The sequence below is a fragment of the Magallana gigas genome, chromosome 2 (assembly GCF_963853765.1).
Source record: "Magallana gigas chromosome 2, xbMagGiga1.1, whole genome shotgun sequence".
Taxonomy (NCBI): domain Eukaryota; kingdom Metazoa; phylum Mollusca; class Bivalvia; order Ostreida; family Ostreidae; genus Magallana; species Magallana gigas.
The window spans coordinates 27,334,442-27,352,564 of NC_088854.1; the positions used below are offsets into that span (position 1 = coordinate 27,334,442).

The 18,123-nt window shown below is 33.6% G+C and overlaps 2 protein-coding genes and 2 long non-coding RNA genes across 6 annotated transcripts; 3 read left to right on the top strand and 1 right to left on the bottom strand.

The window, feature by feature from the left end:
• Window positions 1-116: 116 nt before the first annotated feature.
• LOC136272894 (uncharacterized) lies at window positions 117-4,245 on the bottom strand. Its single transcript, XR_010710953.1, has 2 exons — window positions 3,935-4,245; window positions 117-515 (listed from the first exon to the last, which is right to left on the bottom strand). It is a non-coding gene; the product is annotated as an uncharacterized lncRNA (long non-coding RNA).
• On the top strand, window positions 1,625-11,480 carry LOC105317588 (N-acetylglucosamine-6-phosphate deacetylase). Of its 2 annotated transcripts, none has more exons than XM_011414275.4 (10): window positions 1,625-2,283; window positions 5,580-5,790; window positions 5,924-6,063; window positions 6,435-6,489; window positions 6,702-6,914; window positions 7,303-7,391; window positions 7,789-7,916; window positions 8,422-8,565; window positions 9,096-9,142; window positions 9,437-11,480. In XM_011414275.4, exons 1-10 carry the CDS (start codon window positions 1,723-1,725, stop codon window positions 9,619-9,621), a joined length of 1,773 nt encoding a protein of 590 aa, XP_011412577.3. In that variant the 5' UTR covers window positions 1,625-1,722; the 3' UTR covers window positions 9,622-11,480. The 2 variants fall into 2 exon arrangements, with proteins under 2 accessions (XP_011412577.3, XP_019918485.3); XM_020062926.3 differs by lacking the exon at window positions 1,625-2,283 and adding an exon at window positions 4,239-4,341.
• Window positions 11,481-13,554: 2,074 nt separating this feature from the next.
• On the top strand, window positions 13,555-15,612 carry LOC105317587 (uncharacterized). Its single transcript, XR_004596170.2, has 5 exons — window positions 13,555-13,682; window positions 13,789-13,846; window positions 14,014-14,073; window positions 14,488-14,695; window positions 14,885-15,612. It is a non-coding gene; the product is annotated as an uncharacterized lncRNA (long non-coding RNA).
• Window positions 15,613-16,486: 874 nt separating this feature from the next.
• On the top strand, window positions 16,487-18,123 carry LOC105317586 (uncharacterized). 2 transcript variants are annotated; one of them, XM_034446447.2, is made up of 5 exons: window positions 16,488-16,722; window positions 16,834-16,861; window positions 17,057-17,111; window positions 17,226-17,417; window positions 17,943-18,123. In XM_034446447.2, exons 3-5 carry the CDS (start codon window positions 17,060-17,062, stop codon window positions 18,095-18,097), a joined length of 399 nt encoding a protein of 132 aa, XP_034302338.2. In that variant the 5' UTR covers window positions 16,488-16,722; window positions 16,834-16,861; window positions 17,057-17,059; the 3' UTR covers window positions 18,098-18,123. The 2 variants fall into 2 exon arrangements, with proteins under 2 accessions (XP_011412575.3, XP_034302338.2); XM_011414273.4 differs by lacking the exon at window positions 16,834-16,861 and having other exon boundaries at window positions 16,487-16,722.

Below are 18,123 nucleotides of genomic sequence, written 5' to 3' on the forward strand. Positions count from 1 at the left end.
ATCAAAACCTGGATGGAAGTTCTGTGCAAATATGTTCAACCGTATCTTATATAATTTAAACGGTTTTGATTTTTTTGCATTCACATCGGCATACACATATAATAAACGTTTTGAGAAAGTATGTGAAAGTCTTTAATTACGCAATGTATTCAAATATAAAACACCAACTAACTGAAACACCAGAGTTCCTCGTAGAAAGTGCAAATTCTGCGCAATTCGATCGTCCTTTCTATAACAATGCATTCAATAAACAACTTTCGAGCAGCATCCTCGCTTGGTTTAAACACCTAAATACTCCAAATACTTTCACAAATCTTGCACAAAAACATCGACATGTATACTAAATAATCTTATGCTGTCAATAATATCAGTCGCGTTTTTCTTTCAGTTTCTCCTCAATCACTTGTTTTTTTATTCTCTCGATTTGCATTTCCTTGTACTGTCTGCTTGCTTCTTCATCAATTTTGGATCTCTCCTCATATAATTCTGCAAATGGTGTTCGGAAAAAAGTATCCCTGAAAACAGAAAATACCAAAGAATCTCTTTAGTAACCACATATTCTGATAATGTATTAAACTGCAATATTTCGTTTTGAAAATGGATTTCATAATAGGATGAAAATCGTTCACTCCGAAGGTTATGCTTCTATATAGTTTACCGAAATACAACGGCCTCCCGCAATGCACTTTGGATTAATCGGAGTCAGAATATGCACATATAGCATGTTTTAACAGGGTGATAACAATTATGGACACATGCATAGAATAAGATTTAGATTCCATTTCATGGTTTCATAAGTACAATTGTTTGCGGTAATAAATATATAATCAAACATTATCTTCGTCACGTAAGGACACCTGCCAATTGAAATACGGGAGAGTATGATTTGTTCAAATCTTTTCAAGATGGGAATTGGACGCGGTAATCAAATACTGTATGTAGTATGTCAGTGTTATCATATGTACATACATGTATATGTCTTAAGAATATTAAAATAGATGGCACTGTATGTGGATATTAATTAGCAGGCGCGACCGTATGTACATGTACAGTACCAGCAACGTTACTTTATACTAGATAAGCGATAGGATATAGAACAGGCAAGATAAGTTGACTTGCTACATGTGTGTGTACCAGCATTAATTATTGGGACCATTGTACAACAATATACTGTGGCAAGGTAAAAAAATATATACCCTTTTACTTAATATTACGTGTATTTATACGTAGGGGATATATATATATTTTTATAAAGAAAACTATATAACGTCTGGTTCCTGCGACTTTGCCAGATGTTATTAAAATAGGAAGTTTTAAACGAATTTGAGACCGATTTAGCTGAATTTGCTTTTTACAATGCCAGCTTTTGTAATTCTAGGAAAACATTAATCTTGGGAGTTTTTTTTCTATTACACATAGTAGTTAAATAAAACAGTAACAGTTTCTACTGTACCAACACATCATTGTATCAGAGCATTATTTGGCGGAAACAGGTCACATAAAATCACGGAAATAAAACACGTGATTCATTTTACAGAGGAAAGCAAGTGTCAATTCGCGGAAAATGAAGTGTGTTGGCCTTCATATTACATGCTCGTTCCTGGAAAACGTTATTTTTATATCCGGGAAAGACTAGAGAAAAGGCCATTATTTTTCATTTGTCGGCCACATTCTACTGTTTTTGATGTGAAAGAGTTTTGGCATCCAAGATCTTAGGTGTGTATGGTTACATCGAAATATTATATATACTCCATGGAGATACAGCATACAGAAACCAATAGAGGAAACAAGGCTATCATTGTTGATGGATACGTCTACCGCAAAACCAATGTTCTCAAAAACGGTAACGTCGTCTACACGTGTAGTGTGTCCAAGAACTGCAAGAAAACGGTCATAACAGACGAAGGGGGCGATTCTATCGTGAAAGTTAGAAATCAGCACAGCTGCAAAACAGAACCTAGTTTTAAAAAGGCAGAAGCAAGACAACTCCGAGTGCGTCTCAGAAAACAGTGTCGAAAATCTAATGTGAGCCCAGTTGTGTTGGTCAAGTCAGAATTGGTCCATGTAGAAGAAAAGAGTTTGGAGGAGAAAGACATTAAAAATGCTGCTATGTCGCTATTCAGGCATTATCGGAAAACAAATTCTTTCTCTCCATCTCATCTGCCCTCAGAAGAGACCAATAGTTTCCGAGATGTGGGTGAGGAAATGTACAGCGAGTCCCAGCAAACCAGCTTAATCAAACAAATGGCCGAGGAAACGGGGTCATCTCTATATATGGGAGAAGTACATACAATCTCTCTCTTTAATTTTGATTAAATGAGTTTGCAACAATATGTAGCTCATTAATTACAGGCATCCGAATATTTTAAGTTTTATCAACAAGTCGCTAAATAAAGCTTGGAAAAAAATCCCATCCGTCTATAAATGAATACGCTGTATTTATTAATCAAAAATGAAGAATTCAGGTGCTTGTATATAAAGTAATGTGTGGGTTTCAAATACTGTGGAATCATTAGATTTCGGGGTGGCTCAGTTTTCGTAAAATTTGTGGGTACATGTACCGCTCATCCACGATTTAACTTCCTCCACGAATTTATAAATGAGTGTTATAAAATCATATTTCCGTTTCAAGGTATAAGATAATGTATGAAATTACGTCTCCACGAACCTGTAAAATTTATGGATGACGTTTACTCAAAATGAAAAAAAAATCCACTGATGATAATGAAAAAACCATCTATTGTGTGTTATAGACCTTTGCTTTTAGTTTTATTTTTCACTTTCAGAAAAGTAGGTCAATGACCTACTTTTTGAGTTAATGGCCATTGCGTATTTTTTATAAAATCAAGAAAAATCCCATGAAATTTTACACTACGATTGAGATTTTCTTAATTGTAAAAATATTTCAAATAATAAAACACTTTAAAAAATAAAATACAGTTTATGAATGGTAGTGGCACTAAATAAGCACAACGCATTAATATTTCTACAACAATTTTAGAAAATATTCCAGTCTGAATTTCCTCTATCAGTTTTCAAATCCCTACCCATTTTTAATCCAATTTTACAAAAAATTGACTGATGATAATACAAAAACATATATGGTATTAAACTACTTATATTAACCTTATTCTGTTGGCATAAAATTTATATAAGGTCAATGATCAAAATTTTGAGATAAATTATGGTGTCTTTTATCATTTTTAAGCATTTTTCAATATTATTTCAATTCGTGCCAAAAGATTATTTTAATGAATAAGTGAGGTAAAACCAACAGAAAATATGCAAAATTACATATGCTAAAATATAACATCCTATCTTTTAATATTAGAGTACTGCCAAAACTTTTTTAGCTAAAAACAAAATCTTCAAAATTTAGTCCGAATTTCCTCTGTTTGGCTAATAGTCAATTTTTGTTTGAGCCTAATTCCATAATAAAGAAAAAATATCGAATGATTTGCCAATAATAATTCATTTCATAAATACTTTTTGTGATTAGAACAAATTTTACTGATTAGGCCTATATTAAACTTTATAACAATCCGAATTTGAGATCTCAAACCCTGAGTAAACAACACCCTTAAGCAATCCACGAAAATTGGCCCCCACGATTCTTTAATGATTCCACAGTACTGAGAGAGAGAGAGAGAGAGAGAGAGAGAGAGAGAGAGAGAGAGAGAGAGAGAGAGAGAGAGAGAGAGAGAGAGAGAGATGTACAAACATGGATTAAGACTTTGAGTTTATAATAACAGCCCAAAGTAAAGATAATCACAAAAAGCATTGAAAATCCCTAGTCTACAAGTACAAAGTATGACATACATGTACTGTAGTACAGTATAGTATAGCATGGTATAATATATCGGTGTACATAGCTAAAGCATACACATATACGTGTTTCCAAACAAAAACTCTACACAATTAAGTGAATACATACTTATTTGCCAATATACGATTAAACGCAATGAATCCGACTGCAACAAACACTGGTAACCATAAACCTTTCCCGAGCTTTTGCCTCAAAGTATTGGGCACCTGTGACTTTGGCGACTTTGGCATTCTGTCATAACAAGTGTACTTTCACTTTCACTTTCTGTTTATTGGAAACAGTCCAAAATTTTAGGAATCGACCAATTTTATAGAAACCTGAAATAAACATATACAATAGTTATTAGACTATGCTTAAATTCACTTGTCTTGTTTTCTATTTATTGCCTAACATCACAAAAATCCCTTATATAATGTCCGAATGAGTTATAGTACGCGTGAACTACGAAAGTCTGCGATCAGCTGGACCTCCTAAAAATTTATGTGACAAAAAGTCTTGAACATATATGAAGAGAGGTTTGTGCATGTCCAAAATGACCCTTTTATCTCTTTGATATTTTAGCATCTCTTATTTGCTAAGGAATACCCTACTAATCTAAACAGAAAAAGAGATTATGGACCGGGTTACTGTTTTTAACCTGATATTAAACTTTGATACGAACTGAGCTGATAATAATCTTTAGTAATGTAGATAATATCAGCTGGTTCATATCATTCATAATATGTTATACATAACATGTACAAATATATGCTTTCGGGGGGGGGGGGGGTTTAATGATACACTGCATAAACATAGAGGCTTATTAAAAGTGTATTCATGATTTTTGTAAACAAGCAATCTTTTTGATGAGTCGATCATTTTATTTTTACATGTAGATATGTGTTTCATGTCATATATGGCAAGAAAACATCAGAAATATGTCAAATTGGTAAAGTCCACTGAACATGCTGAAGGCAATTTTGATGCAAGCCAAGCTATCATGGGCTTTGATGACCTGACATATGTTAATTAGTCTAGATTTTAAGTTTAACAAACCTTATATAAAGTGTTTTTGATTTCTGTAGAAAAAAACATTTTTTGTAAACATTTGTTATGGTAATTGAAGATATTGGGGTCTATGATTTTTACCATCAATTTTCAGAACACAGACTTCATTCATATTACTTTTTTTTATCTATTTAAGGAACATCAGTCTATAGTATGTCCCAAGTTATTGCTTCCATCACTTTTTGATGATTTTTAATATAAATACACATACCTGTGAAAGAAATACAATTGAAATCGAGGAAAGGGAATATATCCAAGATATCTTCATTAAACAATTATCACTTATAAAATTTCACAGGAATGAAAACAATTTTCTTACAGAGATTTGTAATGGGAAATGTTTATATCTTTTCTCCATTCGGAATACATTGCGCAATTTTTTAACATTATCATCTGGGCTTATTAATGGCTGATGCAATGCAAAATCTCCATAGACTTTCAATTTTTGGATGTGTATTGAAACCTGAAGCGGTAGAGGGGGCGTTTCAAAACAAATAATCTGGACATATTTCATATTAGTGGATGAACGTAGTTTGAGCACAAAGGTTTTTACTATTATTGAAATATCAAGCAAAAAGTGGTGGAAGCAAAAACTCGGGACAGAGTATAGTCAGAGACAACATAAAATTTCATGTAGCCTTAGGTTAAAGATAACATAATGACATGAATTAAGCTTTTATTTAGTTTGGTTCTTTCTTTTCTCTAGGGAAAAATGAACAATTCAGGCAAACTCTTCAAGTACATGAACTGTCGTCTAATCCGAGATGGTGACCTAATCGAGGATGATCTGTGGGTGAGGGATGGCATTATTGTCAACCCTGAGTACATTTTCTTCTCAGAAAAAGTCACAGCAGATGTGACTGTGGATTGTGATGGTGCTATTTTGTGTCCTGGATTCATAGATGTTCAAATCAATGGTAATCAAATTCTAGTGCAAATGTATCTTGTGCATAATGTTTATTATTTATTTTCACCAACCTAAAATTAGTATCCTTATTTAATGCTTGCATATGGATCTGTATGTAAAGATTTTAAGATTATTTGTTGCAGGGGCATTAGGTGTAGATTTTTCAGTAAATACAGATAACATTGAAGAGGGAGTGGCCAAAGTTGCAAAAGGCATACTGGAGCATGGGGTGACTTCCTTCTGTCCCACCATTGTCACCTCCAGTGAAAGCACCTACAAACAGGTACATATAAGATTCACTACGCGGACGGTACTACATTTTAAAAATATATTTGCATTCCGATATATAGCCTATTGATGAAATACTGTAAATCAACAAAAATTTGATTTTATTAATTTTTGCGAGATTGGCTAGAGCCACATTGTTGTGAATATTTCTCGCTGCATACCAGTATTTGCCATATAGTTGTAATATAAAAATAAGTGTAGACAAGGCAAGGGCATGGAAGTCGCAGCAAACAGTTTATCTCAGGTAATTTGTAAAATTAAGTTGTTACGAATAATAGTTGGTTTACAGTAATTAAGGTTAGGTTTTTAGATTAATGTAAAATGCTGGCAAGTTTTTGATTACAGGTATGTTAAATTGTTCTTCAGATAGTTTCCAGAGTAAAGAAGAAGAACGGAAGTAAAGAAGGGGCTGGTGTTCTGGGTAGTTTGCTTTTCACAACTTTTCATTCTGTTGAAAGATTGAAATCTTAAATAGTGATGCAGAACAGGTTTTATGATACTGGTACTTACAGTTAAATACATTAAATTTAGAGGCCTAATCCTTACTCCCCTGGGTCCCCCTTATCTACTTCTATACATATGAATTATTATTTGTGTGGCAGTCATGATTTGTTTATTATGTTTTCCATATAGGTTTGCATCTAGAAGGTCCATTTATAAGTAAGGAAAAGAAAGGAGCTCACGATGTGAACTTGATTCAGACATTTGACAATGGCATGGCCGATCTAACCAAAATCTATGGAGAAGATCTGACTAATGTTGCCATAGTTACACTGGCACCTGAGTTGGCCAAATCAGGGGAAGTTATCAAAGAATTGGTCGAAAGAGGGATTAAAGTGTCTGTGGGTGTGTAAGAATGCTTTAAATTTATAAATAGTTCAAAGTTAACATTTCTTACATTTATTCCTAAATAAAGCAGACAAATGAAAATATCCAGGAATTAAAGGGTTAAAGGTCAACAATGTTAAAGGTTCCTGGTTAATCTTTTTCAAAGATATACAATAGGATTTTCCCTATTTGAAAAAAAAAGTTTTTGAATATATGTATTAAGTGTACATGTATATGATAGTCGATTTATTGAGTACCGGGTATCTCTTATTTGCTGAATAAAAGCCCATCAACAAATGTATAATTTCTGTCACCAAAAATTCTAGGATCTGTAAATTTGTTGGCACAAAGTTTACAACGTTGTAAAACCTTTTGAATCGGAGTTCAATCAATTTCATAATTTTAGGTCACTCCGTAGCAAATTTGATACAAGGAGAGGAAGCAGTACTTCAGGGAGCAACGTTCATAACACATTTATTTAATGCTATGTTACCAGTAAGTACATGTATATAGATGTCATTTTTTTGTAATCACTTTGCTACTACTAAGTATAAGTCATTTTTATTAAAATATTCTACCAGTAACTATACTGAGAGATATATAGTCAAACTTCGTTATCTCGAACTAGATGGGACTGTTTAAAATCTTCAAGATATCCAAGTATTCGAGATATCGAGGGTGAAATACTTAAACAATAAGTTGTTGGGCCTTACAAATCACTTAAACATATCTGTTGTATTCGAGATATCAACATTTGAGATATCGAAGTTCAACTGTAATTTTGATTAAATCATGTTACCAGTCAAAACACTTTTTATTTAACATTTATCACTGTTCAGTGTTATACACAATGTTCATGCTGTTCTAAATTGTCAACACTATTTACATGTAGTTCCACCATCGTGATCCGGGTCTGATCGGGTTGTTAACCAGTAAAAAAGTTCCAACAGATGTCCCGTACTATGGTGTCATTTCAGACGGAATCCACACCCATCCAGCGGCTCTTAGGATTGCACACAGGTCATTATCCCCAACAATGCTTGTCTCCATTATACTTCACACATGCATATTTTCAACATAGTTATAATTGCACGTGTGATGTCTGTTTCTTTTAATCAGTTCTTATTGTCTTTTTTATTTTTCTTCATTTTATTTTTAGAAATAATAAATGTTCAATACAAGCACAAAGCTTCAAGCAAATACCAAATAACCGATAGTTAAAAATATCTGTTTAAGGTGTCCAAGTAGCGTAGTGGACAATGCACTAACTTTTCACCGCTACGACCCGAGTTCGATCCAAGTGATCGACAGTGGTTGTATGTGATAGGGTATGGTGGTCGCCCGCTTGGACACATGGGTTCTCTCCGGGTACTCCAGCTTCTTCCCACAACAATGACCCCCTCGCGCTAACATTCGTGCCAATGAGAAATATTAATATAAGTTGTAGAACTTGTTTATCAATCGTTGTAAAATAAATAAAGTTCATTTTCATTCATTTTCATTATCTGTTTATTACTTTTATAAGGGTTGACCCAAAAGGAATGGTGCTTGTGACGGATGCAATAGCAGGCGCTGGACTTCCTGAGGGAGAACACAGATTTGGGTCGCAGACAATGGAGATCAAGGGTAACCGAGCAGTCATCAAGGGAACACAGACACTTTGTGGAAGGTTTGTCTATAGTGGGGGATTGGTCAATGGTCATTTAATAACTTACGTACAAGTGATAAGTTTCTAGCTCCCAAAATGTACGAAACCTGTGGAAAAAAAAGGAATTTTAGTGAAAAAACTGTACAAAAACTGTACAATTGCAAAATATTGACACAAAAAAGATACAGTTCATGGTATTGCTGTACATTAAAGAATGTAAGTTATATTACAAGTTACAGGCAATTTTTGCAGACTTAAGAATTTCATTTGGAGGTTCATAATCATTGTCTCTTACCAAAGGGAAATCAGTATTATACCCACATGGGTTAAGAGAGTTTGGCTTATTAAAAAAAAGTTTGTTTTTCAACATCATGATTTTTTCATTTTTTGTTACCAGCCCTAAAGAAAGCAAAATCAATTATTGATAAAATGAATGCAATAATTTAATGTTATTATAGCATATTTCATATTAATTCACATAGAATGTTGTGGATAAAAAGTTCCATTTTTTTTATTTATGTGTCTTTTTCTTTTTTTTTTTTTGGTTACAGTATAGCAACCATGGACATGTGTGTTCAGCATCTCAGAAAATCAACACGTATGTACATTTTATTTTGAATATTTTCCCTTTTCGTTTTTTTTTTCAAATTACATATGTATGTATACTGTAAGCTAATTTTCATTAATGTGCTAGAAAATTGCACAATGTTTAATTATTTCTTTACAAACTTGGCTATTAATGTCTCAATATGTATAACGTAGAGTTAAATTTACAAAAATATTGTCTTCATGAACCATTGTATCACTGGTCATTCACGAAACTAATTTGTCCAAAATAAAAGTTGATTGCAAAATTCTCATTGAGGTCTGTCTCTCTCTCTCTTTCTGACAGTCTGTGGTACTGTAAGGGCCCTGGAAGCTGCCTCACTCCACCCCGCCAAACTTCTGGGAATCTCGGACAAGAAGGGAACCCTGAACTTTGACTCTGATGCAGACTTCATTGTGCTGAATGATGACCTGGTAGTCTTGGCAACCTACATAGCTGGGGAATGTGTTTGGAGCAAAGCCAAAATTTGATCATAGAATACTGCACTACTTACAATGTATCTGCTTAAGGATCAGCTTTTCTTCACTGTTGTACAGTCGCTAGTATGATATGTATCAGGTATTTATAGTTCTAGTCTTTATTATAACCAACACTGCCTATATTTTTATATGAGGTTGATATTTTTTGTTTTCTATACTCTGTCCCAAGATATCCTCGATTCACATTTTGCTTAAATATTCAATATATGTAAATACCTAAAAAGGGTTCTAACGATGTTCATTAAAAAGTATGAATAATTTCCAAGATTTCTCCTTTGAAATGACCCCTCTAGTTTATCAGGTTTCAATACATGGCTAAAAAATGAAATGTCTACAGGGATTTTGTAATGCAACAAACCCAGATGATAACGTTGAAAAATTATGCAAGGTATTCTGAGTGACTTCCAAATGGAAAAAAGATGTAAACATTCACTATTATAATCTTTGTTACATAAATTAGAAATCAGTTTTAGTTCTTGTGAATTTTTCCAAGTAAAAATTAATAATGTGTGGATGAAATTATCTTGGATATTTTCCCTTTCATTTATTTCAGTTGCAGTTCTTTCAAAGCTCTGGTGAATTTTTATTAAAAAGCATCCAAAGGTGCTGCATGAATATTGTATAACCAGCAATTTTCGCTTTTTTTATGATCACTTTTAAATTGCAAATTATTGAGTACGCAGAAATCATATCCTGTATTATTTTCTATATGAAACTTTTCAAACCGCAAAAAAAAACCTGACGCAAATTAAAAATCTTACACATTTCACCCATTTTTGCAAATTTTGCGACACACGAAAAAAACTAATAATCTTCGGTGCTTGCCAACGATTTTTTTTAAAAGTTTAAAATTTTGCAGGGCTGTATCTTAAATATTGATGTGGAATGAATCATCACATTAAGCAAGATGTAATTATACATTAAGACAGTCTTTACCAATCTCAAATTCATGGATTAAGAAGTTATATATGTAATGTATATATTAACATGTAATATAATGATTTTTTTTTTGTTATATAGTGAAAAAGGTATTTTTATTAATATTTACATAGATATTTACATTTGTTTTATTATTATAGTGTTTAAAAAGTGCTATATGTATTTTGCATTGTGTACAACTGCATAAGATTGTTCCATGTAGCAGTTATTGTTCGTCATTTAACTTCTGTGGAAAACTCTCTTGAGCATGATTTTTTCAAAAGCTGTAAAGTAGCTATTTGTTTTTATTTATTAAACAGTCCCTAAACACTTGATTAAGAGTAGTACAGGGATGCAAGTACAGTGTATATATGATTCAGAATTTTAATTTTAAAATGTACATGTACTTACATATACACAAACCTATTAGAATGTCATAAAAAGCTAGTGATAGTTGCATTGACAAATTCAGGGACTTTATTGGGTGTATCAAATGTAAAGACATGAATGATGTGATGCCATATCAAACTGACTTTGTATTTTTCTGACATTGGAGTAATGTATTGCTTTGGTCACGGGTAAGCGAGATGTGTACCTCTGTAAGATAAATGATCTGCAAGATAGATAAAATTATTCTTTAGGAAACTGTGTACTTGTACATGTATGTGCTAGACGTGGTTTTATCAATAATTATTGTGTTTTGTTTTAAATTTGATTTTATCATTAATTGGCTTGCTATGCACATATAATTATGTTTAGCTCACATGTCAGCAAAAGAGCTTGATGTATTTTGGTAAATCAAGAGTTTGAATGATATATAAAGAGAATGCTTATATAATTCAATGTATAATTATTATGAAATTACTTAAAAATTATATTTGATATATTCTTGAAATGGATTTGAGAGAGAATAAACATTCCTGATTATCCCTGGTTGGATTATTTTTGTTTTTGTATTTTTAGCAGTGTAGTAAGTCTCCAAACAGTTATTGAGAGAGCATCTAGCAATTAAATACATGTATATTTAATGTGTCCCAGTTGCACAAATGTCTTTCTATGTTCTTTTAATGCTGACTGTTTTATAATGATAATTTAAAGAAATTGTCATTATTACATGTACACAACTTTCCTAGAGAGGGAAATTTGGAGTTTTCCAGATACTGGAAGTTATTGAAGAATGTACAATTACTAATAAATGCTAGACTTTGACCCGTGCGTGCACCCGTATTATTGACATTTACATAACAAAGCTATAAGCCTACAATAATACTATTAATTTCACTGTACACTTTTCTTAACTCATAGGCGTCGGAACCGGGGGGGGGGGGGGGGGGGGGGGGCTAGGGGGGGCTTAGCCCCCTCACTTTTTTTGCAAAGTTAAACCTAACCATTAGAAACATAGCATGATAGAGGGTTCAGCCCCCCCCCCCACACTTTTTCTCGCAGGAAAGATTATTGTTCCTAAATTTACCTTGAAAGATTGAGAAGTTAGTTTCAGAAGCATACTAGCCCCCCCCTCCCCCCCCCCCCCCCCCCCGGATTAGGAATTTCATGATTTTGGAAAAAAGAAAACTTGGGTAAGTAATTTTTGTTTTGGAAGTATAGGTGTACTCCCCCCCCCCCCCCCCCCCGGATTAGGATTTCCATGATTTTGGGAATTTTCTCAATATTTCCGAGGGTTAGTCTAGCCCCCCCACTTTCAATTTGCTTCCGACGCCTATGTAACTGAATAATCTAACCGTGTCTCGGGAAACAGAAAGGCCCTCACCACAGTTGGAATGCCTCCTATATACCCGTAATGTAGCAGAAAATTGCAGAATCGCTCCGCGAACGATTTTGAAGAAAATTAATGAATCCATATAATGGAAGAATTCAACACTTTTTCACCAACGTACACGTATTTTCTTTGCTTCAGAGACAATACACGGAACGCATTCTGTTGTAAAACTGGGTCCGTAGGACATTTTTCATTTTACGATAAAACATATTCTATCTTCACTCTCCTAAGAAATATAATGTGTATTTTTTATGCATGTAATCAAATATTTTTGTCATCACGAAGACAAAAGTAAGTACATAGTTGAAATGTATAATTGTTACTGTATACAGGGAAATATATTCGCCCCCGTTTTATATTCGCCCCTTTCGTCATCGTTATCAGCGAGCGAATTAAAAAACCGGGTGAATTCAATGTTCCAAGTTATCTCTTTAGTACACATGCGTGTCTGGGCGAATTTAAGACGGGATGTACATGTAAGTGTTTGGAAGTGTAGAACGGGGAGAAAATAACTCTGTATACAGTATTTTATACTTTCTCTCATAAGAAATCATTAATATATATGAACAGAATATATAGCAAATTCCCAATGAAAATTTTCCCGTATTTGTATTATCATTTCGGAGTTTATTCATGCAAATATAATATTGTGGAAACATAAACTAAAGATCCTGTTAGCTTGAATGTATTGCGCAGCGTAAGATTGTAAAATTAAAAAAATTCAGTTGATTTCCGGGATTTTTTTGAGGAAGTTTCTTTGATTATGAATTAGCGAAGCTTAACTGAGAAAAAATAAAAACAAATTGGTAATCTTCAAGTACCAATGATGTTTAAAATATATAAAACAAAAGACAGTATTCTTCCGATTTATCAGTATTAAAGACTAAAAATTCGAGTCTATTATTTTAATATAGTAGTATAGATGAAATTTAACCGTATGTGCATATACCGGTACGCTCAATCCCTACCGAAACAACAACTACAACATGAACAAAATTTAACATTAAACAATATATCGGAGAATCGGTTCAAAACTAGTTGCCTATTGGATGTAAGTTGCATGGCCGATTGCGATATCATGCTAATCTTTTAAATAAATGTATCAAAATAATGCTTTTCTTTGGAAAAAAAATCATGGACATATGGAGAGGAATAATATAGACACACAAAAGTAGAGTATCGTTCTCGGCAATCTCATGTACAGAGTTGCCGTTCGCTACTCATGCTCGGGTCCTGTCAATGACGTCACAATGCCTGACATGTTGTGACGTCACAATCATTGTTCCGATTTGGAAATTGTTTGATATTACTTTGATCAAAATATGTTCGGTTTCAAATTGTCCCCACTTTTAACCAGGTACTAGTATTTTTTTTTTTTTGCAAAGAATTCTTACGATTCTTTCTTTTCTATTCCTTTAAAATAGCAAAGAGAGTGAAAAAAAACCCCGTTTATCTAATTTCAGAGACACAGGTTGTCAGCTGGTAACGGAAATCGGCAAGACGTGCGGTATAGGCTTAATAGTAAGCAATCGAGAGTGTCTCATTTTATTTTGTATCACTCAAATGACAAAGTTTTAATAAGTTTGTTGTCCTAGTTTTCTGTATATTTACACAAGCGAAAGTACCTATGGATTATAATATGCAATATTTGTAATGCACCAGTCCTATGGTTTGCTCTCTCTTTTCAGCCTTCCGTTGTACTCTCTGCAAGCGCCTTAGCTTTGCTGAAAAAGAGGCCTGCAGTAATGGTTAGTTCATGTAATATGTAAAACTTAAACGTCTTTGGTACAGCTATGTGTGTATGTGTAGTATCTCACTACATGTATTTCCTAATCACCTCGTCTAAACTTTATAACCATATATACTAAGTAACCGTATATTTTCGTCAGATTCTTTTTATATGAAACTAGCAAAATGAAGTAAGCAGACAATAAAACAGAAAACGATCGCTTGATAGTAATATGTACATGGTAAACAAATCTGTCAAATTGGATACACGCAAAATTGATTCATTCACTAAAGATCTGTGGCAGGCGTTTACCCACCTCTCCCTACATACATGTACCTCGACCACAGTCACTTGCCCCTAGAACATTTGGATAGAGAATCAGTTCCCCTTCAAATAATTGATACTTTAGTTTTCTATATCTTTTAAATTTTAGAGATTCCTCACCGAGACGTGGAGACAGGATGAGGAGGAGGGGAACCCCCTCCACAGATGTGGGTCCCGGGAGTCTCTCTCTCCTACCCCCTCTCGCGAACCTCGCCCTTCCCCCCAACGGTCTAGCTGCGTTGACGGGGGACTAAACACTGAAGTTCTATTTATAGTGACCTGTTTGCCCCGATAATTTTCCATTTTTACGTATAGATGTAAGTACACAAGCAGTGAATGTGCATATAATATTATGCTTCTATACATTAGAACTCTTAATTGATAACGGGAGAATAACAATTTTCAAAACATTTTAGCAATGAAAACGAAACATTTAAATGTGCAGTAAAGTGTGCTTGATGCTCCTCATATATATTGACTAAATTAGAACAATTTAATTGTAACAGTTTGCCTGGAGATTACATCGCACTAAACTGGTGGCCGCGGAAATATAAATTGCTCTTATCGTAAAAATGGAAAATGACCAGCTGAACACTTTAAAGATCGAAATTGCAGTTAGAGGAAATGCTTTAAAATGCATCGACAAACAGTTTCCCGTACTTTGTGTGTAAGAGTGGGTTCATATGTCATGTGTTAAGACACTTGACACCACCAATATCAAGCGATGACGAAAGAGTACCAAACTTGGATGGGCTAGGGGTAGGACAATGCGATGTGGAACCTTGGAACAGAGTGGAACGAAAATATGGAAAATGTATTGTATCAAAATGGAATTGACTACGGGAAACACCTGAAAAAATGCAAATAAGACCCTTAGTAACTCAAATACAATTATAGCGCTTATCTCTACAGTGCTGATGTATTGATTCTGGAGGATGAACATTTAGTTTCTTCCTTTCTTTCTTCTATATACTTCCAGTCATCCATAGAAATTTTCACAAAGTCCCTGTATAACGTTCTAGTAAGGCATTAGCAATACTCAGTATTTTATCACTTTAATAGTAATTGTAAGTGTTGTTAATACCCGAATTATTTTCACATTCATATTGTAATATTTTAAACTATATTTCTGTTTGTTATAACCGCTACATGTAATAGTTACTTAACCCTTTGTTAATTTTGGCCTTATTATTTTTCATAATTTGCAAAAGTTTTTTCCCCTTGATGTCTATATAATAAACTGCAAAAGTTTGTTAAATTGTGTTTATTTTGAAGTTTTGAAATTCAATTTTTAACGGGAAAATAGACATATAAAAAAGGTGAGCGAACGAGGCGGGTAAAATACATGTACCTATTATTATACCTCCATATGATTATTCTATATAACGCGACATTTGATTGGTTCGAGACAATCACGTGCCAGGGCAATAAGACTTCATATTTCCATGTCATCGTCATATTTTTCATCATATCCAACACCTTGAATTTTCATTCCATGCATATGAAAAATTTCGACGATGAGCATACAGTGTAAATAAATGATTAATTCTATTAAAAATCGTTTTAAATTCTTTTTATATCAGAAAACTGACATAGAAAGAAACCGGTAAACAATAATTATGTTATTGCTTTACTAGAATTGAAAAATGATTAAAACACGATGTACTCTAAATTACCACCTGTTTGGTATATTAAATAAACAATTTATTAAACATAATTGTGAGGGAAATATGAAAATTTATTCCCCCAAGAAAAATCACATTTCCTTTCAAAAATTTGTTCCATACGATATATATTGAACAAAACGTCATTGATTTTTAAACCATATAACGGGTTTAGTATTTGAAATATGATTTTTTTTTTTGGCGTATGCGGTAAGAACTCTACCATTATTCTGTTATTCTCCGTTAGTAAATTTGATTTTTGTGAGAATCACTGAACGCGAAGAGTATTATAATGGTATTTATTGATCATCTGCAACATTTGTACAAGTACTTGGCTACAGGATATACTGAATCGAAATTTTATCCTTTAATAATAGCAGGTGTACAGCTGTTTCGTATTTTGTCACTGTTGTAACACATGCCTGGTGTCCTGTTAAGTGGACATTATACTGAGATTGCCGATAAAATTAAACGTAATTTAGAGAAACAAAAGAAATTACGTCGCAATAACAGCTTGATACGGAAAGTTGAACTAGCGATCACTCGACGCTATCGGAAAGATAGTGTATGCATAAAGGCCGTTTTGGTTTGACTCAAATACTGCCGTAATTTGTGGATCCTCATTGGAGCAAAAATCTGAGCAATAGACCTCTTTGAATTGCAATTAACATCATATTGAGGTACTTACTTTAATATCATTGTCCGGTGATACCACGTGCTACAAAAAATCCCAATCAAAAAAGAAACTAAAAAACAAACCATTTTTATATAAAAACGGGATTCTCTTGCAGTCTACCACAGACAAGTTAACTTCCGTTGGTAAGTGACAATTTGACTTTTTTAAGAATTGTTGTTTTTCTTTCAAAAGGGAGAGGAGAATTCTGGTTATAACTTTGAACATGTTTTAATTCATATAGATATGCGAGAATATATGAAGATATGTTTTTACATTAGAGGGACTTCGGGCAAGTTTATTAGATCATATAACGTTTTATGCTGGTATGTATGTTTCAGAAAATGACGATTTTAGTGACGTTTTTCCTCAGCTGTTCAGTCTTCATCGGCATGAGTAAGTGCAAATTACATGTATCTGATTACCAAAAGATTTGACAAAATTTCTGTTGATCTGGAATGAATTTCAAAGATTAAAATCAACTAAAATGATATTAAATCGTTTCTTAAGTTGGCGCGTCCGAGAAGTTCTACGATTGTGACATGTACAGCGATGAGGCCAACATTCCGACCGAGAACACCTACTGCATAAAGGACTTCGGAGACGGCATATTCTACTGTAAATCCTGGACATGCGCTGATCCGGACTGTCCCGAGGAGCAGCAGCTGGCCCAGGAAGGGTCATCCTGTCCAATCTGTCCAGGTACATAGTACATACTCCTTAAATATTTTCCAAGTGAACGTATTGATTGTAATATTGCACCACCTTTAGGATGATGACAAGATATGCTTTATACAACTTTGTTCAACGAGTTTGAAAAGAAAGAAATTATAGTTAGGAAAAATAATTCGGTCTTAAAGATCCTCGGGCTTCATGATGATCCAACTGTGTTTTTAAATTAATAACCTCTGTTAAACAATGTTGAACTTGGCAAAACTAATGTGTCTTCGGTAGTTTAGAACCATAATTTATTAATTTTACGGTAGGGGTACAATTATGTTTAGGAAAACTCTGCTATATCCACCCAATTTACTTTGCAAAATTATCAGGTAAACACACACACAAAATTTTATTTAGTACCAGGTCCGGCAAAATTACAATGTAAAGAAAAATGATTCAACCCTGACCCCGAAATTATTTATCCTTGAAATTTAGGAATTAATTGTCTGATCAACAATTACAGAAAGTTTTTTTAAGTGCTGCCATGATCATCTTTTCTTCACACAGATACCTGCACTAACGGAGGTATAATCTTCGACAAAGGTGACAGCATTAAGTGTGTCGATGGCTCCAACAAATGTATCTGTACAGACACCGGGGTGGTCATTTCCACTCGGAGAGGAACAAATAAATTTTGGCTTTGTGGTGTACCTGAAAACTAAATATTAAAGAAATCGTTAAAATTTTA